This window comes from Sorex fumeus, unplaced genomic scaffold, assembly GCF_029834395.1.
Source record: "Sorex fumeus unplaced genomic scaffold, SorFum_2.1 ptg000046l, whole genome shotgun sequence".
In the NCBI taxonomy this organism is placed as follows: Eukaryota; Metazoa; Chordata; class Mammalia; order Eulipotyphla; family Soricidae; genus Sorex; species Sorex fumeus.
In genome coordinates, this window is record NW_026606103.1 from 7,562,421 (window position 1) to 7,589,050 (window position 26,630).

Consider the following 26,630-nt stretch of genomic DNA (forward strand, 5'->3'; position numbering starts at 1 on the left):
ACGTGCCTTTGTCCCTCTGCCAGTACCTTCATGTGTGCGGGGAGTGGAAGTACTAAAGTACTAAGTACTGAGGCTATTTCCAGAATATGGGCACAACACAAATGCCTGATAAAAGGTTCATAGATAATGCCGCAGCACAGGCCTTCCATGTCACAGGGCTTCCCCCATGCAGCTGATTTCTTGTGGTGCTCTGTCTCCCCACCTCCGTGTCTGGAGCAGGTAGGACCCTGCATCTGAATGATTATGTCCTTTCAGAGTTGTTTGGTCACATATATCCCTGCCCAACACCTCACTATCACTATCACTATCCTCCCATTGTTCATTGATTTGCTTGAGTGGGCCCAGTAACATTGTGAGACTTGTTACTGTGTTTGGCATATTGAATACGTCACGGGTAGCTTGCCAGGCTTTGCCGTGTGGGCAAGATACTCTCGGTAGCTTGCTGGGCTCTCTGAGAGGGGTGGAGGAATCAAGTCGGGTTGGCCATATTGGTTGTGTGCAAGGCAAATGCCCTACCCACTGTGCTATCGCTCCTGCCCAACTTAGGAGTAATATTGTAAAAACAGTAAAAAACATTGTTTAAACCACATTATTTTTTATTTTTTTGCATCATACCTGGCGATGCACAGGGTGTGCACACTCCTGGCTCTGCACTAAGGAATTACTCCTGGCAGTGCTCAGGGGACCATATGGGATGCTGGGAATCGAACCTGTGTTGGCCGCGTGCAAGGCAAACGCCCTACCCACTGTGCTATCACTCCAGCCCCTAAACCACATTAATTTAGATACAGAGATTTAACCATCACTCAGACTTATCATGGGTGTGTTATTCCAACAGCATGCCCTCATAGGAGTGCCTACTCCCCTCCGCCAGTGTCCCATGTAGCTTCCCCATATCCCACATATGCTCAGTTCTATAGAAAATCTTCAATTCTGTTACTTTAACCATTTATTATTCCCTTCTTTTTACATCTTATATTTAGAAAAAACTTTTTAAAAAAAATTTTAAACCATGGAGGTAGTGATATCCACACAAAGCTGAAGAGAGTTAAACAGAATTTCACAAAGTACTAAGTAATGGTATAAAAATACATTATTTTTTAAAAAAATTCTTTTCTTATGTATATAAATTTAAAAATTAAAATTATGAATAATTCTGCACTCATACATCTGAAAATTAATTTATAAATAAACATAAGGGCTGGAGAAAGAGAGTATAGTGGGTAAGGAGGACCCCTGCCTTGCAGATAGCTGCTCCAGATTCTATCCTTAGCACTGAAATGGTTCCCTGAGCCCAGGAGTGAGGAGCAAGCCCCTAACACCACTGGTTATTGTCCTCCCCAAGAAGAAAGAAAATTCAATAAGGATTGTAGTGGCCATACTTATATCAGAAAACAGACTTCAAATTTTAAAAGGCTACAGAAAAGGGATGGTCATTTCTTAATAATCAAGGGATCATGTACATCATGAGAACTTGTTTTCTTATAAATTTGGCACCTAAAGATGGACAATCAAAACATATCAAGAAGTTGTGGTATAATCCGGTGACCAAGAGCTTCCACATGCAAGGTCCAGGTATGTGGGTTCCAGGACTTCATCTCCAGGGCACAAGGTGGCAGAGGACCTGGGCTGTCCCTCCCTAGGTCCCCGCCTGCCCAGAAGACTGGCTGTTATGCCCACAATTATTCTCAGTGCACCATCTTAGCACACCAACAGCCCTAGCCCAGAGACAGAGCAGCAAGTCCCAGATGATACTACAGCCCCAGAGATCTCTTCGGATCCCATACTGAGCCAATATCACCGGGGCACCCCAGATGAAGCAGGTGCAGTCTTCCCACCTACTCCATATGGAATCCCAGTGACCAAGAGCTTTCAAAGGAAGACCCGGGTATGTGGGTAAAGGACTAAATCTCCAGGCCGCATGGTGGCAGAGGACCTGGGCTGTCCCTCCCCGGGTCACCACCTGCCTGAAAGACTGGCTGTCACGCCCACAATTTGCCTCCAGATGCCATCTCAGCACACCAACAGCCCTGGCCCAGAGGCTCCCAAATGAATCCTAAAATGGATCAGTGTCATACAGAGATGTATCTGAAACCCAACCATTTACAATCTAGAAATTTACATTTACAATCACACCTGTGTGAGCTCTCGTGATATTCAAAATGAGCTATGGAAAATATATTATCTAGTGTCTGTCCCTGGCAGGTAGGCTTGAATAGTGGTGGGAAAATTCAAGCAAAATTAATGCCCCAAATTAGTGAGAGAGTATTGGGGAAATGTCTGCCATAGAGGCAGGTTGAGGACTGCAATGTGGATGTGTGTGTGTGTGTGTGTGTGTGTGTGTGTGTGTGTGTGTGTCGGGGGTGATTCTTGGGACATTGGTGGTGGAGAGTGTGTACTGGTGAAGGAATGGGTGCTTCATCATTGTATCTCAAACATGAAAGTTTTGTAACTCTACCTCAAGGTGATACAATAAAATAAAAAAAGTAATGTGGAGTTCATGCCCAATTCAATCAGCTTAATCAATGGCTGAACAAATAGCAGTACTCCTACATTTAAAGAAAAAAAAAAAGAAGTTGTGGTATATATACACAATGGAAGACCATACAGAAGCAAGAAAAGTTTCTACATTAAGGATGAACTAGAGAACATCATGTTAAGTGAAATAAGTCAGAGGAAGGACAAAAACTAGATGGTCTCTTTCATGTGTGATATTTAGAGAGAAAAAGCAAGCAAACAGGTAATATTGAACAATGATAAACCCTTGGCTTTAGGTTACAGAATTAACAGTGAGGGGAGGATTGGCCGGGAAGGAAGATCAGGTCAGACATGTCACGATAAGAGCTGGGGAGGGTCAGGGCATTTTAGTCATGGTGGTGGTTTGTACATCTGAAACTCTGTGGTAACCATATTATTGAAACTAATTTAAACAGTTTTTAAGGGATCATACCCATTCTGAATTCTCCCACTATAGAATTATTTAATTGGTGTGTGTGTGTGTGCGTGTGTGTGTGTGTGTGTGTGTGTAGGGGGGAGGAGAGGTGGGTGCGTGGGGGGTGAGGGATGAATTGCAACTGTTCAGTGTTAAGAGAACTAGAGAACTAAGCAAAGTCCCTTAGAACCCTTCACAAGATCACGATTTTCTTCTCCAGATTCAGATTCACTTTTCTCCATAAGTTGTGTGTTCAATGAAACTACCCAGAATCCAACCAAGAGGGGCTGGAGTTATAGTGCATCTGGCGGGCATTTGTCTTGCATGCCGCCCCATCGGATACTGATCCCTGAACTCAGAGCCAGGATTAAACTGAGCACTGCCGGGTGGAGCCCCCAAACAAACAGAACAAAACAAAAAGAAAGTAACCAAGAAGTTCATTAGAAATGAGCTTCAGTTTAGCTTATCCAGTTGGTCATTCGTGCTTCCTCTATCCAAATTTCTATAGGCTAACTGAACCTGAGGACACTCCGTTCAGATCAAGCAGACCTATCCTTGAAGTTTTGCCTTCCAGATTCCCTGAGCCTTGAAGTTCATCGGTAGCAGAAGATCCTTGCTGTCACCAGAGGGTGCTGCCGTTCATGCTTTCTTTAATTCTTACATGTGCGTTTGTAAGCAGCAATTTATTCAATGCTATGCAATTATTTTCTGTTTGTGTGGCCATCTGCTTCCTTGTAGAATCCAAAAAACCCTCAAACTCTAACATTACTTTTTATTCCTTACCCCCTAGGACACTTAGCCATGTGTAAAGGTCCTAAAAGTGGTCACACCAGTGGTTGACCAATGGCTTCACGAACCACATGAAACTAATCTATCACACCATAGCCTTCTTAATTGATCTGCATTTTCCACACATTTGGGGGGGGTCAAACAGTGTTAAATGCTTTGCAGAACACAGTCTTATCCTCAAAACATGTTACATGGGCACAAAAAAAAAAACTACAAAACACGACTTAAGGAAATAAAAGAGGACACGAGGAAATGGAAAGATATCCCCTGCTCATGGATAGGGAGAATTAACATTTTCAAAATGGCAATACTCCCCAAAGCATTGTACAAATTCAATGTGATCCCTATAACGATACCCATGACATTCTTCAAAAAAATTAAGCAAACACTCCTGAAATTCATATGGAACAATAAGCACCCATGAATAGCTAAAGCAATTCTTGGGAAAAATAAAATGGGAGGAATCAACCTCCTCAACCTCAAACTCTACTACAAAGCAGTAATAATTAAAACAGCATGGTACTGGAACAAAGGCAGAGCTGCAGACCAATGGAACAGGGTTGAATATACTGATATCTCCCTCCAAACATATGATCATCTAATCTTTGATAAGGGAGCAAAAAATGTGAAGTGGAGCAAGGAAAGCCTCTTTAACAAATTGTGCTGGCAAAACTGGACAGCTACATGCAAAAAAATGGGCTCAGATCTCTACCTAACACCATGTACAAAAGTAAGATCAAAATGGATTAAAGATCTCAATATCAGACCGAAATTCATAAAGTACATTGAAGACAAGGTTGGCAAAACCCTCCACGACATTGAAGTTAACGGTATCTTCAAAGATGACATGCCAATGGCCAAGCAAGTGAAAACAGAAATAGACAAATGGGACTATCTTAAACTAAGAAGCCTCTACACCTCAAAAGAAACAGTGACCAAAATACAAAGACAGTCTACAAAATGGGAAAGGATACTCGCCAAATACACATCTGACAAGGGGTTGATATCAAGGATATACAAGGTACTGGTTGAACTCCTCAAGAAGAAAACACCCAACCCCATCAAAAAATGGGGTGAGGAAATGAACAGAAACTTTTGCAAAGAAGAAATCTGAATGGCTAAAAGGCACATGAGAAAATGCTCCACATCATTAATCATCAGGGAGATGCAGATCAAAACAACAATGAGGATATCATTTCACAGCACAGAGACTGGCCCACATCCAAAAGAACAAAAGCAACCGGTGTTGGGGCGGATATGGTGAGAAACAGACCCTCTTCACTGCTGGTGGGAATGCCGAACGGCTCAGCCCTTTTGGAAAACAATATGGACGATTCCCCAAAAAATTAGAAATTGAGCTCCCGTTTGACCCAGCAATACCACTCCTGGGAATATATCCCAGAGAAGCAAAAAAATACAGTCAAAATGACATCTGCACTTCTATGTTCACTGCTGCACTGTTCACGATAGCCAAAATCTGGAAAAAACCCGAATGCCCGAGAACTTATGACTGGTTAAAGAAACTTTGGTATATCTACATAATGGAATACTATGAAGCTGTTAGAAAAGATGAATTCATGAAATTTACATACAAGTGGTACTACATGGAAAGCATCATGCTAAGAGAAATTAGCCAGAAAGAGATGGACAGACATAGAAATACTGCACTCATCTGGGGAATATAAAGTAACACAATGGGAGATGAACACCCAAGAAGAGTTGAGATAAGTACCAGGAGGTCTGCTCCATGGCTTGAAAGCCGGCAGCACATGCTGGGGGAAAAGGTAGCTCAGATAGAGAGGGGAACACCAAGTAAAGGATGTTTGGAGGACTCGCTCAGGATGCGAGATGCATGCTGAAAGTAGACTATAGACCAAACATGATGGCCATTCAACACCTCTATTGCAAACTACAACACCCTAAAGGAAAGAGTGAGCAAAAAGGAATGCCCAGCCACAGAGGTGGGGCATGGTCGGGGGGATGGGTACAGGGTGTGAGGGCTACTGGAATCAATGGTGAAGAATGGGCACTGGTGTAGGGATGGGTACTTGATCATTAAATAACTGAAACCCAAGCACGAAAGTTTGTAAGTCTACAACTGTAACTCACGGTGTTTCACTAATTAAAAAAAATAAACAAAAAAACATATTACGTGGGCAGCTGTTAAAACTGTCACTGTCACTGTCCTCCCGTTGTTCATCGATTTTGCTCAAGCGGGCCCAGTAACATCTCCATTGGACACTTTGTTGTTACTGTGTTTGGCATATCGAATACATCACAGGTAGCTTGCCAGGCTCTGCTGTGCAGGTGAGATACTCTCAGTAGCTTGCCAGGCTCTCCGAGGGGGGCGGAGGAATCGAACTCGGGTCGGCCATGTTGAATACGTGCAAGGCAAACGCCCTACCGCTGTGCTATCGCTCCAGCCCTGTTAAAACTAGTTTCCCCCAATACAACCTACTTTCTGCACTTCATTCCCATAGATGTACTAGAACATCTCCCATCTTCTCCCAACATGCAAATGCCAATGATGGTAGAAGGATCACTGGAGAGATTTGTGCTGACGTAGACAAAGGCCCAATCATAATGGCCTCTTCGTATCTCTATTGCAAACCATAATTCCCCAAAGTAGAGAAAGAGTACAAGCAAAGTGCCTCCCACAAAGGCAGGGGGTGGAGGTGGTGGGAGGGATACTGGGGACATTAGTGGTGGGAAATGTATACTGGTGGAGGAATGGGTGTTCGATCACTATATGACTGAAACTCAATCATAAAAGCGTTGTAGCTGTATTTACAAAAAAAAATAATTAAAAATAAAAAAGAACAATGAGGGCCATAAACATATGGTCATCAGAAGCTCAGCTCAGAATTGGGAAAGCTTCTGTGTCTGCGTGGCTTTCTAAAGCTGCTATTATCACTGCTTGGAACCTGGCCAGAGTAAATATGGTTCATGAAATGAAAAAATCACAGCCCCAGGGCCTGGAGTGACAGCACAGCGGGTAGGACGTTTGCCTTGCACGCAAACGTCGATTCCCGGCATCCCATATGGTCCCCTGAGCACCGCCAGGAGTGATTCCTGAGTGAAGAACCAGGAGTAACCCCTGTGCATCGCTGGGTGTGACCCAAAAAGCAAAAAATAAAAAAAATCACAGCCCCAGAGGTAACAGGTCATAGGTGAATCGTAGTTCCAGCCCTCACTGAGGAAGTGAAGAGGACTTTGAACACCCTTCCTGCTACCAAGGTGGTCTTTTGTATTTTACTCACTCACCTTACCTGCTTCTCAAGGCATTCAGTTTAGAAAAAATGGACAATGGCCTATTGGGACTTAACAAAATTTTAGAATTTACTAAAAACAAATTCCCTCTTGAAGAAGTAATCAAAAATCAGAATCACTGTCTTATCCCTATGTCTGCAAAAGAGGTACAGCTTTTCTAAGCCATAGGGGAGAGTCAAGAGCACCATTCATTTATCAAGAAAGAGCATGAGACAGCCTGCTCCAGGCCCAGCATGGCTGGTGAAGTTCAGCCTCCTGTCTTCAAACACGGGTCTTTTATTATATTCTTAAAAGTTTCACTCCAAACTAGAAATATCTTTCATGAAGAGATCATTCTGGCCTAAGTCTGAAACAATTCTACTTGGATTTGCCATCAATATGGGGGCCTGGGGGAGTTACTGGCATTGTCAGCTCAGAAAGATCAAGCCCTGTGGTCCGTGTTTCGACAACGATCTAATCCTGTCCACAAAGGAGGATTTGTATTTTACAGCAGCCTGGCATTAGAAAAACGTCCATTTGGGGCCAGAGAGAAAGTCACTTGACTTTTATGCAGATGACCTCAGTTCAGTTCTGAGCATCACTGGGAGTGAGCCCTGAGAACAGAGCTTGGAGCAGGCCCGAGCACCGAGCTTGGAGCACAGCAAGAGGTACAGTCCAAAGAATAACTAAATAATAAGAATAAACAAACAAAAGGTGTTGGGAAAACTGGTTTATTGATTTTGGCTTCTGTTTCCTTTGCCATGACGGTGCATAACTGAAGACTCTTCTAAAGGAATTCTTTAAGGCCTTGCTATATTTTCCTCGATGTACTGTATGAAGGCAGGTTTGATACTGAGGTGTTTGATTTTGAATTGATCTTTATATAGAGAGGAGTCTAAATTACGTATTTATTTATTTATTTATTTATTGCATGTCATGAACTTGTTTTAAGAGGTTCTTGCAGCCCCCATCCCCCTCACACACACTTACAGCTGAGAAGAAAAACTGTTACTTCAACACTGAACAAAAGAACATTGACTGTTGTCCCGCTTGGAACCCTGACCACATCAATCTGGGACACAGAACTTTCACATACATTTAAAACACAATACACATAAAAAGGAAAAAAAAGTTTTAATATATAAGGCCAGGTAATATTTAGTTACTTGGAGGCACAAAATATGAGAAAAAAATACAAAATTTGTTTTAAAAGGACATTTTCATTTGCTTTCTAAAAAATACTTTTCAATGGCATGCAGGGGAATGGCAGACAAGCCTAACCTGAAGAGGTTATTTTATCAGACTTTTTTAAATCAAAATTCTAAGTTTTATTTCCTTAATTGTGATATCATCATTTGCAATGGCAACGAAATAATTCTTTTATAATTGCAGAGTACTATACCTACTCCTTCACCAGTGTTCTAAGATGTTCTCCGGTTTTCTCCTGGTCCCATCTTCCTTCCACACCCTCAGTTTCAGGTTTATGTTTCAGGATTTATTTCAGTTGGGAATTATCTAATCTCTCTCTTGTGTGGTCATATGGAAGTTCTATTCACAACATGCTAGCACTTATTGTTTCCAGTCTTTTTCATATAGATCTTCTCATTGCTATAAGGTGATCACTCGTTATAATACTGATTTGCATTTTCCTGATAATCAGGGATAAAGAACTATTTTCTTCCAATCAGTAAGGTGTATTTTTATTTTAGGGCCACTTGCATATTTCTAACAGTCTCAGGCCATGCAAGTCATCCAGACAGGAAGTTTTGTAGGATGCCAACTAGTAGCATACACTACTGTCCTGTTCTGCACCAGAGCCAGACCACATGCTTTCAAGGGTCTTAAGTGGCTTACGAGCCAGATATTCCCCACTTCTAAAACTGAGTACATTTTGAAGCACCAAGAATTACAAATTCGATCTTTTACAGGGAACATAATTTAACCAATATCAGCTTCCAGAAAGGTAAATGCTATGAAGCCGTATTATCATCATCTGGAATTTTTTTAAAAATAAAATACTTGGGGTTCAAGTGATACTACAGCAAATAAGTAATTTGCTCTGCAGGGGCAGGCTCTGGTTTGATCCTCAGCACCACCTTCTCTGAGAACAAAGCCAAGTGGAAATCCTGAGTACTGTGGGTCAAAAAAATAAATAAATAAACTAAATTAAAGAAAAAATTCTTAAGATCTACCCCAGACACACTGAATCAGAAGCTCAGCAAGTGCAGTCAAATAATAAATATTTCCAGGAGATTCTACAGTAAAATTTGAGAACCTCCTTCCGCCTTCTTCACCCCAGGCAGCAAGGTGGCCAACTGCCTCAGAGCTTACTGGAAAGCCAGGTATGAGTCAGAGGTACTGGGGCAACTGCAGTCTCATGGGAAGGGGGGCAGTACTGGCTCGTCTTTCATGCCCTACCAAGGTCATGAGTTGCCCTCCACGAGCGGCTCTCCAGCACGGCCATAACACCAGACACATAGAAACCAATCTCGTAATTATCTGACTCTTTGCAGAAATCCCTCCAGACTTACCTAGTAAAATATCAGAAATCCAAAATTCCCATATGGTTCTCATAACCAACTATAGTAAAAGTAAAGTAAAGTAAAGTAAAGGCCCTCCCGTTGATCATCGATTTGCTCGAGCGGGCCCAGTAACGTCTCCATTGGAGACTTTGTTGTTACTGTGTCTGGCATATCGAATACTCTCGGTAGCTTGCCGGGCTCTCCGAGAGGGGCAGAGGAATCGAACTCTGGTCGGCCATGTTGGCTGTGTGCAAGGCAGACGCCCTACCCGCTGTGCTAGATAACAAATTATTTCACAAAGCCTTTTCAGCAATTCTGATTGTTGGGGGAAAATTCTAAACAATAATGGTGCATCTTTTGTCAAAATAATGAATGTAATCAAAGTAGAGAGTTAAGTGAAATCATCTACCTCACAGGCACTGGGAAGGGTGGGGGGGGGGGGTATACTGGTGATGAAAAATAAGTACTGGTGAAGGGAAAGGTGTTTAATCATTGTATGACTGAGACTTAATCTTGAAAGCTTTGCAACTTTTCTCACAGTGATTCAATAAATATATATAAGAAAAGAAAAAAATTGAGAACCACCATTGCAAAATATATCCTAGAGAAAAAATAAATTGCGGGGTTATTTGTTTTGGGGTCACATCTGGCAATGATCAGGGGTAACTCCTAGCTCTACCCTCAGGAATCACTTCTGGCAGTGCTCAGAGGACCATACAGGATGTCAAAGTTTGAACCTGGGTCAGATGCTTGCAAGCCAAGTGCCTTACCAGCTGTACTATCCCTGGTCCTAAAATACTTTTTTTAAAAAATTGAATTGCTGTGAGATAGTTACAAATTTTCATGTTTGTGTTTCAATCATACAATGATCAAAAACCCTTCCCTCCACTAGTGCACATTCTCCACCACCAATATCCCCAGTATACCCCCCCCATTCCAACCCTCCCCCTGCCTCCATGGCAGACAATTTCCCTCTTACTCTCTCTCTACATTTGGGCATTATGGTTTGCAATACAGATACTGAGAGGTTATCATGTTTGGTCCACTTTTAGCACACATCTCCATCTTGAATGATTCTTCCAACCATCATTGTCTTAATGATCCCTTCTCTATTCCAGCTGCCTTCTCCCCCAGCTCATGAGGCAGGCTTCAAGTATGGGGTAATATTCCTGGTCCTTGTGTCTACTGTCCTTGGATGTCAGTCTCATATTATATTTTTTTATATTCCACAGATGAGTGTAGTCATTCTATGTCTGTTCCTCTCTTTCTGACTCATTTCACTTAGCATAATATTCGCAATGTCCATCCACTTACAAGCAAGTTTCATGACCTCATCTCTCCTAACAGCTGCATAGTATTCCATTGTGTAGATGTACCAAAGTTCCTTTAATCAATCGTCTGTTCTCGGGCATTTGGGTTGTTTCCAGTTTCTAGCTACTGTGAACAGTGCTACAATGAACATATAGGTGCAGACAATTTCTGCTGTGCTTTTTTGCATCCTTGGGATGTATTCCCAGTAGTGGTATTGCTGGGTCATATGGAAGCTCAATTTCTAGTTTTTGAAGGAATACCCATATTGTTTTCCAGAAAGGGAACCAGTCGGCATTCCCACCAACAGTGAAAGAATGTCCTTTTTTCCCCCACATCCATGCTAGCACTGGTTGCTCTAAAACACTTTGTAACATTTATAACACATATTTATATATCTTGCCTTTCCAACAGAATTACATGCCCTCTAAAGCTATCATACTACATTTAACATATATGATCTCTTCAATACTAGTAATCAACTAATACATATTGTTTATATAATTGGAGTTCTGCGCAGGCCACATGTGGTCATCAGATAGTTTGTTTATTTTGTCTGTTCCCAAATACTCTGACCTGCCAACATTAAAAACCTAGATTAAGAACTTTTCTTGAAAGAAATTTCTAAGATCTGGAATCATATGATCCAAATCCTACACAGTAAACAGACTCCTCTGAAGTAATACATGAGGGATTCTCATCCCACTTCTTCCAGACACTTTCTGACACTAAGGTGAGGCTTCATGCAGACGAGCCAGGCTCAGTTACAGTTTGTAAGGTCCATAAAGGTATGAACGGTTGAACCATAATTGGGCAAGGGAAAGTAAAAAAAAAGATCACATCACACAATGGGGCCAGAGAGACAGTACAGTGCTTGAAAGATTAAAAGTTATATATGTCTACTCTGATATTTTCAAAAAGATTAGAGTACAGCAATGAAGAAAAATCAGTGATTGCCAAGAGCGGGGGAAGGGGAGAGTGTGAGAAAGGGAGTCTGGGGCATAATGGAACTGTCCTGGGGATTGATCTGGGTCAAATCAACAGGCGTGAAATGACTTCCATAGAACTATTCAGACCTCTCACCTGAGAACACCAAATCTATAATTTAATTTCTTTTAAATAGACGAGTATAAGATGATTGTAAATATGCTCAATTTATGCACAGGGTGAATATAACTACTGGAAAATATCTATGAAATTGGAATTGGTCAACAGTAGCTGACTCCAGAATATACACAAGCAGATAGAAATAAGAAGGGCGGGAATAAAAAGTAAGGGAAAAGAAGCAGGGATATGGGTAAGGATAAGAAGGATAAGCATCATTTAGAGAGTTTGGCATAAAAAGGAACATCCTATTTGAGACACTGAGCACAAGCAAATTAACCCTCCAAAAAGGTGAAACAATTGTGATTTGTAATGTTTCTTTCCCAGGAACTTTGTGTTCATGGTCTCTCATTATATAGTCTTAAGGGAGGAAATTTAGGCTCTCAGAACAGAAGAGGGGGGTTGGAGGGAAGTGGTCCATCCCGGACTCAGTGAAAGCATGGAGATTTCAGTCACAAAATCTGCATACCTGAGTTTTTCAACAGATTCATTCCTGGATGAGGCATATCCCGAACCTGTGGAATCTGGCCCTGAACATGGTGCCAATTGGATTATGGAGGTTTTTGACTGCCGTGCTCTTTTTGGGTGGTGGTGGGCTCACCCACCGCCCTCTAGGGTGGCCCAGATGAGACACAGCCTGGTGTGGGATCTGGAGATATATCTGAAGCTTGTTGATCTCTTTTAAGATTCATTTATGATTCTCTAGCACCATGCCTTTAAGTGACTGTGATTCATCTTACCATTCATGCAAGGAACACTGACAGCTCCTCCAAGTATGCATTTAAGGGAAAGAGGATGGGAAGAGAATGAGGAGAAACAGAGGCCCAGAAGAAGGCAGAGAAGAGTATGAGAAGAGGGAAGGTAAGCTCATAAGGTAGATGACCTTATTAGAAACAGATACCTTAAGATCAGGCCACCAACTAAGCCCCCCAATCAAACAGTGCCCGAAGGTGCTCAGGGCGAGTGGGCTGCAATGCTCCTGGGGGTACAACGCAGACCCAGCAGCTGGGAGCCCAGGCTGAGTGACTCACACAGCACTTACAGTTCCAGAATCAGGATGACATCGGTCTTGCTCTCGTAAACCTCATGCAGAGTGATGACATTGGGGTGCTGAATCTCTTTGAGGATGCTGACCTCCCGTTCGATATCTTCTCGGCTTACCCCCCGCCGGCTGGATTTTGTCCTCCTTTTCTTGATGAATTTGGCAGCGTACTGCAGACCAGTGCTCTTCTCACGGCATTTCTTTACCACTGCAAATTGCCCGCTGTGGAGAGAAAACCAAAGAAGGACACAGGGCATTCATATTTTATTCATCTTTTTTTTTTAACCACATCAGGCTTTACCTAGGGCTGACTCCTGGCTCTGGGCTCAGGGATCACTGCTGGCAGGGCTTGGGGGAGCATATGTGGTGCCAGAAAATAAATCTAAGTCAGCCACATGCAAGGCAAACCTCCACTATAGCTCTGGTCTTCATTCATACTTTCTTAACTGTTCTGGGAGGGTCTGAAGGAAGATGTGGCCGGACTGGGGCAAGGGGATGGGGAAGGATCTGAGAGGTGTGGGGTAGGGTGATGGACTGTGAAGAGAAAAACCCAAATCTTGAGAAATCTATCAATCAAACAGATTAGACATTTCTAATATTTCATTATACCTGTTTCTTTATGAATATGTTGCAGGCAACACAAATTATTTTACAGAATCCTATATTTTATATTGTTCAGTGGCAAATAATGCCTTCATTTCTGTGTTCTCCTTCCCTCCCTTTCAGAGCTATAAGGCAAAAAGGAGCATCTTGACTCAGTCATACCTCTGATGTGCTCTTTTCAGTACATCTAAGGAACTGGGGCCGGGGCTTGTTAGAAAAAGGTTTAGGATGCTATCTTGAATAGCATATTTTCTAGAACGGAAATTATATAAAATTTATAATTAAAACAGAAATTGTATAAAACTTCTGATATTTATCAATATAACTATGCCAGAGATAAAGTATAGAGGGTAAAGCAGTTGCCTTTCATGAGGCCGACTAGAGTTTGATTCCTAATACTGCATATGGTCTTCTGAGAATCACCAGGAGTGATCCCTGAGCACAGAGCCAGGAGTAAGCACTGAGCAAAGCTGGGTGTGATCCAATCCCCACACCACTCAAAAAAAAAACACACACAAAACAACAACTATAAAAAGGCTATGTCTGTTCACAACTCAGGAGCTGAGACACCAGGTGAAGCCCACACTGCTAGTGGCCTCACCAGCATCAGCACTGTAGCACAGTACTCTGGTCGTTCATCAATTTGCTCGAATGGGCACCAGTAACGTCTCCATTGTGAGACTTGCTGTTACTGTTTTTGGCATATCAAATATGCCACAGAGAGCTTGCCAGGCTCTGCCGTGCGGGCTATATACTTTGGGTAGCTTGCCGGGCTCTCCGAGAGGGACGGAGGAATCAAACCCAGGTCGGCCACGTGCAAGGCAAATGCCTTACCCACTGCGCTATCGCTCCAGCCCATCAGCACCCTCCTCTTTTCCTAATGACAACCACATCCAGGCATTTTGTAGTTCTGGAATGCTGGAGAGGGATCCTATGATCCAGGCTCAGCCAACCAGTACATTTCAAATGAAGAAGCAGAGAAACTAGGTCTGTGGACAACACTTTGAAACCCTAACCTAGAGCCATCTGCCTGTGGATTTCTCAGCAACATAAGTTAACAACATCCTTGTTCTGCTGAAGCCAATTTGGCTGCGTTTTCTGTTTCTTGCAGAGGAAAGCACCCTGTGGATGCTGGATATCACATTTTGCAGTCGGGGACTCCTGCACACACACTAAAGGACATATCAGAGTCTGACACAAAACAGAAGGTGTGAACACAGAAGCAGGTAAGGTCTTGAAGTGAGTAAGAAAATGACCAGGAGAGACTTCCCTAACCCTTAAGGTAGGCTCTGTGAAGAGCACAGGATCTGAGCATTTCTTGAACCTAACCCAGGAATGCTACGTCAAAATGATCACAGTGTTTTCTAGTTAGCTTTACTCTCCTCACAGATATACAAAAGAGAGAGAAAACCAAATGAAGGATAATTATCTTAATGGTAAAGAATTAATACAGGGGCTGGAGTGATAGCACAGTGGGTAGAGCATTTGCCTTGCAGGCGGCCAACCAGGGTTCGATTCCCAGAATCCCATATGCTCCTCTGAGCACCGCCAGGAGTAATTCCTGGGTGCAGAGCCAGGAGTAACCTCTGAGCATCGCCGGGTGTGACCCAAAAAGCAAAAAAAGAAAAAAAAGAATTAATACAAAAAAATCTCTTATCTACCGCAGTGAAAAAAAAAACATAGCAGAGGGCTATCTTTACAGTAGCTTGGAAGTTTTCACCTGGCATGTTCCACATCCTCTTCCCTTCCCCAAGGCAGCCAAGGGAAACGGAAACGCCCACTGCCTGTAAGCATGCGGGATCCGACAGGTACAGGGTTTGCTGGGACTTTCTTACAACTATTTTTTGCGTTCCAGTGGGAGTAAAGAGCTGAGCTTTCTCTCGGGTGGGGACAGAACAATCCCACTTCTCACAATGACGTCCTGCCAAGTGCCTGAGGGAGGAGAAGTGCAGCACCCATGTTTCCAGGGGCCTCATGCACCCAGGCGAGGTGGATAGAGCTAATAAATTCAAGGCCAACTCACGTGGCTTTGAAAAGCAAAACCAGGGGGTATAATACAGGGGTTAAATACATGCCCTGCATGCTGTACCACATATGGCCCCCCCCCATCATTGTGAAGTGTCACACACCAACCCCCAACACCTCCCCTGCCGTACACACACATACACATACACATACACACTCCACCCCAATTATCAGGTCTCATGACTTGACTGGCTGAAAGGATGAGAAATTTAAAACAAAAGCCAGGGCTGTACTATGTCAAGTATGTCTGTCTGTTCAGAAATCTGTCCACTGGCTCAACTTTCAGCATTCTGCCTCCCCAGAGGGCATTAGCCCTGAGCCAAAAGTAGGATGCTGAGTCCTGGAGTGAAGTGGGGGGTGCACCTGGCAATGGGTGTGGGCTGTTCTAGTCACAGTCTCCTGAGCTTCCTGGGTAGCCAGCATGCTGAGCACGGCCTCCTCGGAGAAGACACTCCACAAAACTTTGTGAGACTCTGCACTTCACTCAGTGTGGCCTGAGGTCTAATCACTACTCAGACCCTTTTCTGGCAGCTGGCTTCCACCACCATTCCCTGACACCCATCACACCTTCCCCCAACCAACAACACACCCAAAAGGCACATATCAAGAACTGCCAATGAGGTATTCTCTAGTAGCAAACAACAGGACATGGCTACCAGGTACATGAATTCACACGGTAAGGGGGGAGGCCACCAACACAGAAACTGTGGGAACCGCCTGTTCCCAGCCCACAAACAGAGGGGCTGCTCAGGTCAGTCCTCGAAGAGCAGCTGCTGCTGAGGGCCTTCGAGGGGCAAAAAGCAGTTTCCTGACTGAGAAGTGAAACTCTGCATGTACCAAGACATCTAAAGTGAACAACACAATATAAAGGCCCCCTTCATATATTTGGCCAAACCCAGTATCTGTGAATTTGCCTATTTAGTAAAATTAAGTTGAAACCTCAAAGTAAATATCCACAGTATTTAGATCTTGTGTGACTTTTTGTCACCTGGTGCTGTACAAATTTCCACCTGAGGTGAATCTAGGCCACACTCTACCTCCTTGTTTCAGTTTCAACTCTAAATAAATGTCTTTTTGAAGAGCTGTCTGTTGACACTTTTTTTTCCTTTTTCTTTTTTGTGCTTCCTGTTGATGACTTCACTATTTTAAATGGTTCCCCTGTGCAGTGCTGAAATACAGTGTTCTTAAGCAGAAGCTGAAATGTGCCTAACAAAGAAAACGTGCTGTAAGTGCTGCATTCAGACATGAGTTAGTGTTACGACCACAAGTTCAGTGCTACTAATCACTGTATCACTGTCATCCTGTTGTTCAACAATTTCCTCAAGCAGGCTCCAGTAACGTCTCTTTCGTCCTAAACCTGAGATTTTAGAAAGTGCCACATTCGAGGTTCTTTCAGGTTCAGGAGAATGAGCCCCATCATTGTTACTGGTTTTTGGCGTATTGAATATGCCACGGGGAGTTTGCCAGACTGTGACATGCGAGCAGGAGACTTTCGGTAGCCTGTCAGGTTGTCCAGAGTAAGAACTAGATAATAAGATGCCGTGCTTCCGGGAGCTGGGCTTTATAGTCTCTGGGTCTTGGCCGTTGATGGGATTAAAAGGTGCCAGGGGCATAACACCTACATACTGGAAGATGGGGGATCTGGGTGGAGGAGGCCCAGTCCCAATGGGAGCAGGCTTGGAGATCTAAGCCCTGGGTCCCACACACCTGGGTTCCTCTGCCAGTTCATGCATGAGGCTCGTCTGAACGTGTGGAGAGTGGTCTTAAGCATGGCTGTGGCTGGAACCGGAGGTCTTCAGCTGTCGGGGCTCTGCTCAGGGTGGGGAGGTAAACTCAACCCGCCCTCCTCCAAGGGGCCCTGGTGAGAACAGCCAGGCACGGAGGCAGGAGACTCTGTGCTGTTCTCTTCCCGGAGCTGGGTTTTATAGACTCTGGGTCTTGGCCATTGATGAGATTACACACAGTGGGGGGGGGGGGGGGGGGGGTGTCCATTTGGTGGGTGTAACACCTACATACTGGAAGATGGGGGATCTGGGTGGAGGAGGCCCAGTAATATGTGTACAATTTCAATGCTACTCAATTGACTACATATTTAATAAGGTGCTTTCAAATAATAGCACATACAAAACAAGGTTGGGATTAATCTATTGTTGAAATGTATTAACCAGAGCCTTACAGGAAATCTAACTCTGTACTTTCTCAAAGACCAAAGTTTCTCAAGGTTCAACATTCACCAATTTAGTGTGTGCAGTGAATGTCTGTAAAATATTATCACAAATAACAAATCAATTATATGGCACATTTAAAATTTTTCTATTTTATTTTATTTTGTTTTGTTTTTGGACATACCCAGTGGTGATCAGGACTTACATCCCTGCTTAGGGATGACTCCTCAGGAAACCATATAGAATGCAAGAGGGCCCTACATATAAAGAGCAATACTGTCTTCTCCTCACTGGAAACTCAGAGTGCAGCCAAGTGAACTAAAACCATCACTTTAACATGCTCTGGGGTCCTCCACGGTAAAGAGAAAACCACATTTGTTAGCATGACTAAGAGGATAATAACAATTAGAAAGGAGCACAATGTTGAGTTCAGCACAGAAGGCTAATATATGATTCATGAGGCAGTTCTGTTTCCTTAGGTCTCATCTATTTCTTTTTGCATTACACAAAAATCTGCTGAATTTTGTCAAGTCCAGTCAGGGTTTTTCAGCCTCATTTGTCTGTGGGAGACTGCGAATCTGGGGGAGACAGGATGGACACACAGTGTTAGAACAGCCCATCCAGCCTCTTGGAAGAGCAACATGGATGAATGATGATCTTTTCTACACTGTGTGCTGGTTATAACCTAGGGTCTAATACTTTTATTGCAAACCTTGATCTACACTAGAAAACTTCTACCACCACATTAAAAGCTTCAAAAAGATGACTAAACACTGCATTTTAAAATTCTACATATCTTCTTAATCACTGTCACTGTCACTGTCCTCCCGCTGTTCATCGATTTGCTCGAGCGGGCCCAGTAACGTCTCCACTGGAGACTTTGTTGTTACTGTGTTTGGCATACGTCACAGGTAGCTTGCCAGGCTCTGCCGTGCGGGCGAGATACTCTCCGTAGCTTGCTGGGTTCTCCGAGAGGGGTGGAGGAATCAAACTCGAGTTGGCCATGTTGGCTGCATGCAAGGCAAACGCCCTACCGCCATGCTATCACTCCCCATTACTTAAGATAATTAGTTCTTATGAATGCTCTATATTAATGTTGGAAATAGATCTTAAATCACATATTTAGTAGTTCTGTATCTCCCCTCCTCTCAAGCTTTTCCAGTAAGTTTCTAATTAGCACAAAGTAATGTTTGCTTTTGAATTCATATATCCAAATTTGGTCATGCATTGTTTTCCTTGAGGGGCTGTCTTAAGAAAGCATAGATGGGGGGGACCATACCCGCGCCCCCCCCCCCTTGCAACAGCAAGGAATTTCCTGGGAAATAATATCAATAGCCCTGAAGTTGCAAAAAGCCAACTTTGCAGAAAACAGGACTGAGGCCTGATTAAACTTTTACCTGGAGCCAGCAACAGATCCAGAAAAGACTAGACTCCCACCTACCCAAGAGAAGCTGCAGAAGAAACAAAAGGCCAGGAAAGGAATTTCAAAGAAGACCACTGACCGTTCCCAACTCTATCCCCCTTGGTGACCTCCCCAGCAAAGGACTTTTATCTATGTAGAAGCCTCACATAGGGTAAGGTTGGAAAAGCCTTATAAAAGCCACCTTGAATAAAGGAAGGGCATGCATATGGTGCCCAGGACCCATATGCTGCTTGCGCCCATGTGGCCAAGCACATGTGAGGCCAGAGAACATGTGGTGCCCACATCTCCCCTTCAGAGATGTGTACTTGCCTGTCTAATGCTGGGGTGTGTAGGGGCTCTCTCTGTCCTTGGAGAAGCCCGCATTCTCTCCAGTGTGTTACTCTCTCTAACATTCTCTCCCTCCTTCCCCTTCCTAAAATCCTGCAAATAAAATGTTTTTACTTCACTGCTCATCCACTCCTAAAATTCTTTTCTGTGATCAAGACAAGAACCCTGGATCTCAGGGTGGCAGAGACAGATCAGGAGAAAGTGACCATCTTCCTCCTGCTCACTTCACAGGAGCCACCCATGGGGCCACCGACTTCTGTGACTTGGATCCTGCCTGAATACTGGAATCACGGGTCTAAAATTATAAATGAGGGGACAGAAATTACCTTTCAAGGATGAGTTAGCATTTGATAATAATTCACATTAACAGTAAGGTAAACGTCCCAAAGGGCTTATAGATTAATTTGAAACAAAATGTATATAGCACTATAATACAGGAAGAGTCATAAAAGGATATGGCTATTCTGGGGCATTGCATGATAAGAGGTGAGGCCAGGAGACCCACATTGTGTTAGTAAGGCTAAAAAAGAATAAGGAAGATGTGGAAGGCCAGTTTCCAAGAAGAGAAACAGTGTGAGTCAAGGCAGGGTGGTATGAAGAAGTCTGTCTAGTATTTCTGAGAATGGAGCACAGCATTGTGGGGCAAAGTATGAAACAGCCCCACAAACAGGCCTATCCAAGATGGCGAGGTATCAGACCTAATCCTGCCAACAATGTGGAAAACTAAATTTGCATTTTCTCTCCTGCACAAAAAATAATTCTAAGACAAAAGCCATACATTGGTACATAAGCTGGGGCCATTGAGAACTACAAGCGCCTGCAATGGAGGAAACTTAAACTATCTCAGCATTGTACTTCTCAGAGAAGCTCTGAAGTATGAAAACATATAAGTGCTCCCTTTGTTTCCAGAAGAAACATCCTGTGGCTGTGCTTGGGTGCTTGCAGTAGGGGATGGCAAAGGTGCTCTTTGCAAAGGTGCTCGTGCAAAGGTACTCCTTCAAAGGTGCTCTTCAAAGATAGCTCTGCTCCTGTCTCCCTTCCACAATGTTCTATATGCTCTATACGCTATGATCTTGTCTTTGTGATCTTTCCCACCCCAGACCTGTCACTTATTCACATCCCCTGAAATTTAAGCCTTGTTGAAGTAAAAACATGGTGGAAGTAATTCTGGAGTTTCCCCCAGCTTCCTAGTAGCTTCCTCTCAGAGCAAGCAAGCTAGGTGGGAATGCATGTGGAGTTAGTCTTGCCAACTACCCTCACTGAGCGGCCAACAGCTCTTGATACTTACCATGTCAGTTCTGAATATCACTGAAGTCAGGCTCTCACATCTTTACATCCTCCCACCCCAGCCAATATAGGGCTACCACAGAAAATACTGCAAACAAGCACATTCAGGCAACTCATAGGACATCATAATATGTTATTTTAAGCTATCAAGTTTGCAGGTGATTTGTTATGTAGAAACAAATAATGGAAATGGCCACTAAAAATGCTGGGTATTGGGTTTATAACAGATGACTTAGTAAGCATGTGGAGGAAGATTGGAGGAGCATGTGGAGGAGAGGAGATACGGGGTTAGTGGGTGCCCAGTGTCAGTGAGCACTGTATATACCTTCAGGCATTTTGTTAGCCCTTGTCATTTGTTGAAGTACAACCACATTTGCTCCTCAGGGCATGAAACCAAGGGAAAAGACCTTATGAAACCCTGGCCACTTTCCTAAACACACACATTACATGTGGGAATTTCCTCCCTAGCAACCCCTCATCCCACCCCAGGATCGGATTTGCCCCTAGGTAATATACTTCAGGTATTAGAATAGAAAGGGTTTGCAAAAATGAACCCAAGAAAGAACAGAATTATAGGAAAGAATAGAAAAAATGACAAATATCTGTCAGTTGCAAAAAATGTGTCAGGCAAGTATAGAATAAGACTGTTTAGGGGCTTTCATATGTAGGAAGTAGAAGAATAAAAACAGAAGAGGAAATGGTCAGGACTGTTTTAAGGGTGCCTTTTTTTTCTTTTTGGGTCACACCCAGAGTTGCTCAGGGGTTACTTCTGGCTCTGCATTCAGGAATTACTCCTGGCAGTGCTTGGAAGACCATATGGGATGCCAGAGATCAAACCGGGTGGGCAGAGTGCAAGGCAAACGCCCTACCTGCTTGCTATCACTCCGGCCCCTAAGGGTGCCTTCTGATAGCTGTGTAAAACACCCCAGCCTCAATAGGTATCTTCCTATAGCTATTGAATGTTGAAGCACTTCCTAACTGTCCTATTGTCTCTGGCAACAACGGTCACCTGCTGGGAGCCTGAGGAGTTGTGGCTCTCCTGAACTGAACACAAGGCTGGCTGCAAGATCCTTGAGGGTTGCCCAGGGGACCTAAAACTTGGAGCATTCCTTTGTGATTGTTGGTCTCATTGTTTGTGATTGACTCTTCCTTGACTGGGATCAGAGGGGCCAATTGGACTGTCTTTAGACTATCACAATACACAACTAAATAATTTTTTGTGTGTGCAAAATCTAAAAGATTTTGGGACCAGACCCAGAAACACTCAGGATATCAGGCAGTTGAGAGGCTCTAGCCTGGGCTTCCTACGTGCAAATCATGAGCTTTAGCCCCATGAGCTAGCTACCTCCACAGCCCCTGAACATGGACTTGTTCATGTCCATGAACAACAATTACGTTGTTTTACTATAGCACAGCGGGTAGGGCGTTTGCCTTACAAGCGGCCAACATGGCCGACCCGAGTTCGATTCCTCTGCCCCTCTCGGAGAGCCCGGCAAGCTACCGAGAGTATTCGATATGCCAGACACAGTAACAACAAAGTCTCCAATGGAGACATTACTGGGCCCGCTCGAGCAAATCGACGATCAACGGGAGGGCCTTTACCTTTACATTTTACCTTTACTTTGGGCCACATCTAGTGTTGCTCAGAGCTTCCTCCCAGCCATGCTCAGGGGATGGTGCAGTGCTGGAATTCAACCCAGTACTCCTATGTGTGAAGCTTATGCTCAGTTCCTAATTTTTTCAATGATTCCTGTCACCTCAAATCATGTCACCTTGATTCCTGTTTATCTGGAAGCAGACTAAAGTCCAGTCTTCATCTGGACCCAACTCCAAGATAGGAAATTATAAAATCACAGTGACACTGTGCCATTTTGAGAAGCCTGTACTGTGTGAGCAAACAGTGGTCTTGGTTTCTCCCAGTTGAACATCTGTGTTCCTTTGATTAGGATAAATATACTGGACTTTTTAAGCTTAGCTTAGTCATGTAATTCCCTTTGCATAGCCAATCAAGGACCCACGGCTGGAGGGAAACACCAACAAGCCTACTGAGAGCGTGGACCAAGCATGCTGGTCACACTGAATGCAGCACTGCCTACTATGCAATGCCATTTTGACTCAGGCAGGCTCACTGCATCAGTGTGTGTGGGCTCTCACTTGAGTTTCTTCATTCTTTCTTAGCAACTATCCATCTTTCAAGAAATGAGTACTGTATCACCGTCGGAAATGAAACCCAACTGCCAGAACCAAACCCAACTGCTACAAGTCCCATAGGCTCTCACTGAAATGCCTTCACAGACTCCCAGCTGAGTCCTACTTTTAAAGAAGCAGGTTCCACTACAGTAAATACCCCATTAGTCTCAGTAAACACAGTTATCAAATCATTATTCCAACTAATCAATACCCAGGGCATACACATGCTGATACCACTGTCAGAGGGATTCATGGATAGAGAAAATGCACTGTCTTTTTTTTCAGATGTCCTTGTATCCTCCCCACTGATCACAAGAATTTTAGCAGATAATAAAGACTAACTTGACCTCCTATCAAAAAACTAGGTACTTTGGCTCTGATATAAGCAGGTAGATAGGAAAGAGCCCTCCCATGGCAATGGAATTTTTGGAAAGTAATAAAAATAACATCCCCCAAACTACAGAGAGCCCCTCTTGTGAGCGCAGGAACTAAAACTGGCACCAAGAAACCCATAGAAGACTAGACCCCATCCATTAGGAACAAAGGCCAAATAAAAGAATTTCAAAGAGAACCAATGACCACGTCCAACTCTACCTCCTTGGCAACCACCATAGCAATGGACTCTTACTTAGGAAGAAGCCCCAAAGCCCAACTTGAGTAAAGGAAGGACACACATACGCTGCCTGAGCCCAGGTGCTACTTGTGTCACGTTGTCAAGCACATGTGGTGCCCAGCACTTGTGTTGCCCATATTTCCCCTCTTAAGATGTGTACTGCGCTCAGGAACCCAATCTGGTCGAGCTTGGAGATCGAACATGGGTGGACCAGATGCAAAGCAAACGCCCTAACCGCTGTGCTATCTCTCCAGTCCTTTCAGGTAGGGCATTCGCCTTACAAGCGGCCAACATGGCCGACCCGAGTTCGATTCCTCCGCCCCTCTCGGAGAGCTTGGCAAGCTACCGAGAGTATTCGATATGCCAGACACAGTAACAACAAAGTCTCCAATGGAGACATTACTGGGCCCACTTGAGCAAATCGACGATCAACGGGAGGGCCTTTACCTTTTACCTTAAGATGTGTACTGGGGCTCTCTCCACCTTGGAAAAAAACCATATTCTCTCTTGAGCACATTCTCTTGAGTCTCTCTCTCTTTTTCTCTCCTCTCTCTTTCTCTCCTTCCTACCTTCCTCAAAAACCTCCAAATAAAATCTGTTTCTATTTCACTGTTCACGTACTTCAATTCTTTACCGTGGAAAGGTCGAAGACTGGAAGCCATAGACTGACTTTCTTTTCCTGCAAACAGCAATTCCTGAGACCACAGCTCCCTGAAAAATTGCATGGTGGGGTCTTCTAAAACTGCCATGCTTAGAAAACTAAGTGGACATCAGAGTGGCTTAATGGCCACATACCTAGTGGGGCTGGCAGGGCCCTGACTAGTGCCACACAGGGGCTCACCCACACACTTTATCAGTCCTAGTCTCCCCAGTCGGTCCCGGGGACAGAGGGAGATCAAGAGAAAGTGACCATCTCTCTCCTTTCCGCTTCACATAAGCTATCCATGGGTGCCCACCAACCTCAGGACCAAACTGTGGTAAGTGTCAGGACCGAGACCACTCCTCAGTATTCAGAGAGACAAAGAATACAGCAGGAATGCAAACCGCACATCGAGATTTTATTTTACCAGCTAGCTGGGGCAGAGATACTCTGACTCAGGATGGAGCTCGACGAAAAACAACTCCAAAGGCAAAAGTAACTTAGAAAGAGTCCAAAGCCAACAAAGGCACACAAAAGCGAATTATCAAGAAAACAAACATTCCCAATTAAGAAGACATACCCAGTTCCCATACATCAAGAAAGCATCTTATCAGCTAGACACGAAAGCATGAAAGTACACATCTCAAGAGGGGAGATGCGGGCAACACACGTGCTGGAACACATGGGCACAAGCAGCACATGGGCTCAGGCAGCATATGTGTGCCCTTCCTTTGTTCAAAGTGGCCTTTATAGGGTTCCTCCAACCTTCCCCCACATGGGTTTCTACCTAGATAGAAGTCGGTTGCTAAGGCGGTAACCAGGGGGTTGGGAATGGTGATGGTTTTCTTTCCTGGCCTTATGTTCCTGCAGGAGCTTCTCTGGGTCTGTTGCTGTAAACTAATTAACTCAGTTAAACCATTTATCCCTCTTGGTCAGAGCTGCCCCCTACAACTTTTACAACTAGAAAGAGAAGAGGTGAGCTAGCTGCTTCTCACATTTCCCTTTCCTATGATCATACTGAGTAATCTTCTGCTTCTCACAGTAAGTCCCCTAGCAAGGCTTCCTTGAGGTAGCCTCAGAACTCAGAACTGCTCTTTCTGACCACTGAGAAGCAGAAGAGGAAAACACTCCTTCTTTTACAAGACAGAAATGCTAGTGATTTGTCACAACAATAAAAAAAAAAGAACTAAATATGATTTTGAGGGTTTGAGGTGGGTACTGAGTCCTTGGAGGATGAGGGAGTTGGTACACTGGTGAGGGAGTGGTGTAGGAATTATGTACACAAGGAATCATTATTAACAGTACCAAAAACACAGGAACTCAATCAAGATAAAAGATATTAAAAATAAATATGATTTGAACTGCTACCAGCATGGAGCTAGAAAGTGAGCCTGGCATGAAAGCACAGGCCCTGCATGTAGTCAACCCTGGCTCTAATTCCAGCACCACACGTTCCCAGAGCATCACTGGATATAGCCCTTGAGGCTTCAGAGCACTGCACAGGAGGCCCAGGTCATTCCTGTACCCCGGAGAGTGGAAAATTCAGCATCCATAGGCCCTCTGGTTTGGCTGAGGATCTTCACACAGTATAATCCTTGACTTCCTAAGCATCACTTGGAAGCTCATCTCACACCACCACAAAAATAAACTATTATTTAAATGGCACTTATTCTGAAAAGCAGACCTATAAGCTATAAACAGGGACAGGCAGAGTTTACCCAGAGGACAAACAGCAGTTGTCACCCCGGAAACTTAAACAACATGCACACAGAAAGGAGATGCAGTCATAGGTAGAACACAGTGGGCCAAGGAGCAGGCCTCGGGGGAGGAAGGAAGACTTGGGGGAGCTGGTCCTCCCAGAAGACAATCACTCAGAAGGCCACCTAGGCGACAGGGCAAAACTGAGACTCAGGCAACCATAGATAAGGGACTGGCTTCTTGCACATGTGGTGTTGCTTGTGGGTCAAAGTAGCCAAATGCAAGGAGTATCAAGTAGCTTGAGTTACCCCAGAATTAATCAGCAAATGAGAGCAGGTGAGGACTTGAAAGTAAGGAAGATTAAACACATGGCAATAGGAACCCTTTATGCACCCCTTCAGTTAATAATACCCACACTATGTCTGTAATCTGTTTGGAGAACATTTTTCCAAATAAAGAGATGTCACAAGGAGAAAGTTTTGTTCCCACTCACACTATAGGAAAACTGGGTAAAGCGAGTCTCCAACAATCAGAGTTTCAAAGGAATGTTATGTTGTTCTTTATGGGTTTGGTTTGGGGCCACACCTGGAAGTGCTCAAAGCTTATTCTGTGCTCAGGGATCAGACCGGCAGAGAATCGGGGACCCAGGAGGTGCCAGAGACTGAATCCAGGTTGGCTGTGTGTGAGGCAAACCCTACCAGCTGTACTATCTC

At 43.9% G+C, this 26,630-nt stretch overlaps 1 protein-coding gene across 1 annotated transcript in view; it reads right to left on the minus strand.

Annotated features, from left to right (window-relative positions):
* Window positions 1-26,630, minus strand: part of DAPK1 (death associated protein kinase 1) — a 183,920-nt gene that overhangs the window by 74,529 nt on the left and 82,761 nt on the right. The window contains exon 2 of the mRNA XM_056122456.1: window positions 12,947-13,168. Within this exon, the coding sequence (XP_055978431.1) occupies window positions 12,947-13,168 (222 nt within the window). The remainder of the gene's footprint in view (window positions 1-12,946; window positions 13,169-26,630) is intronic.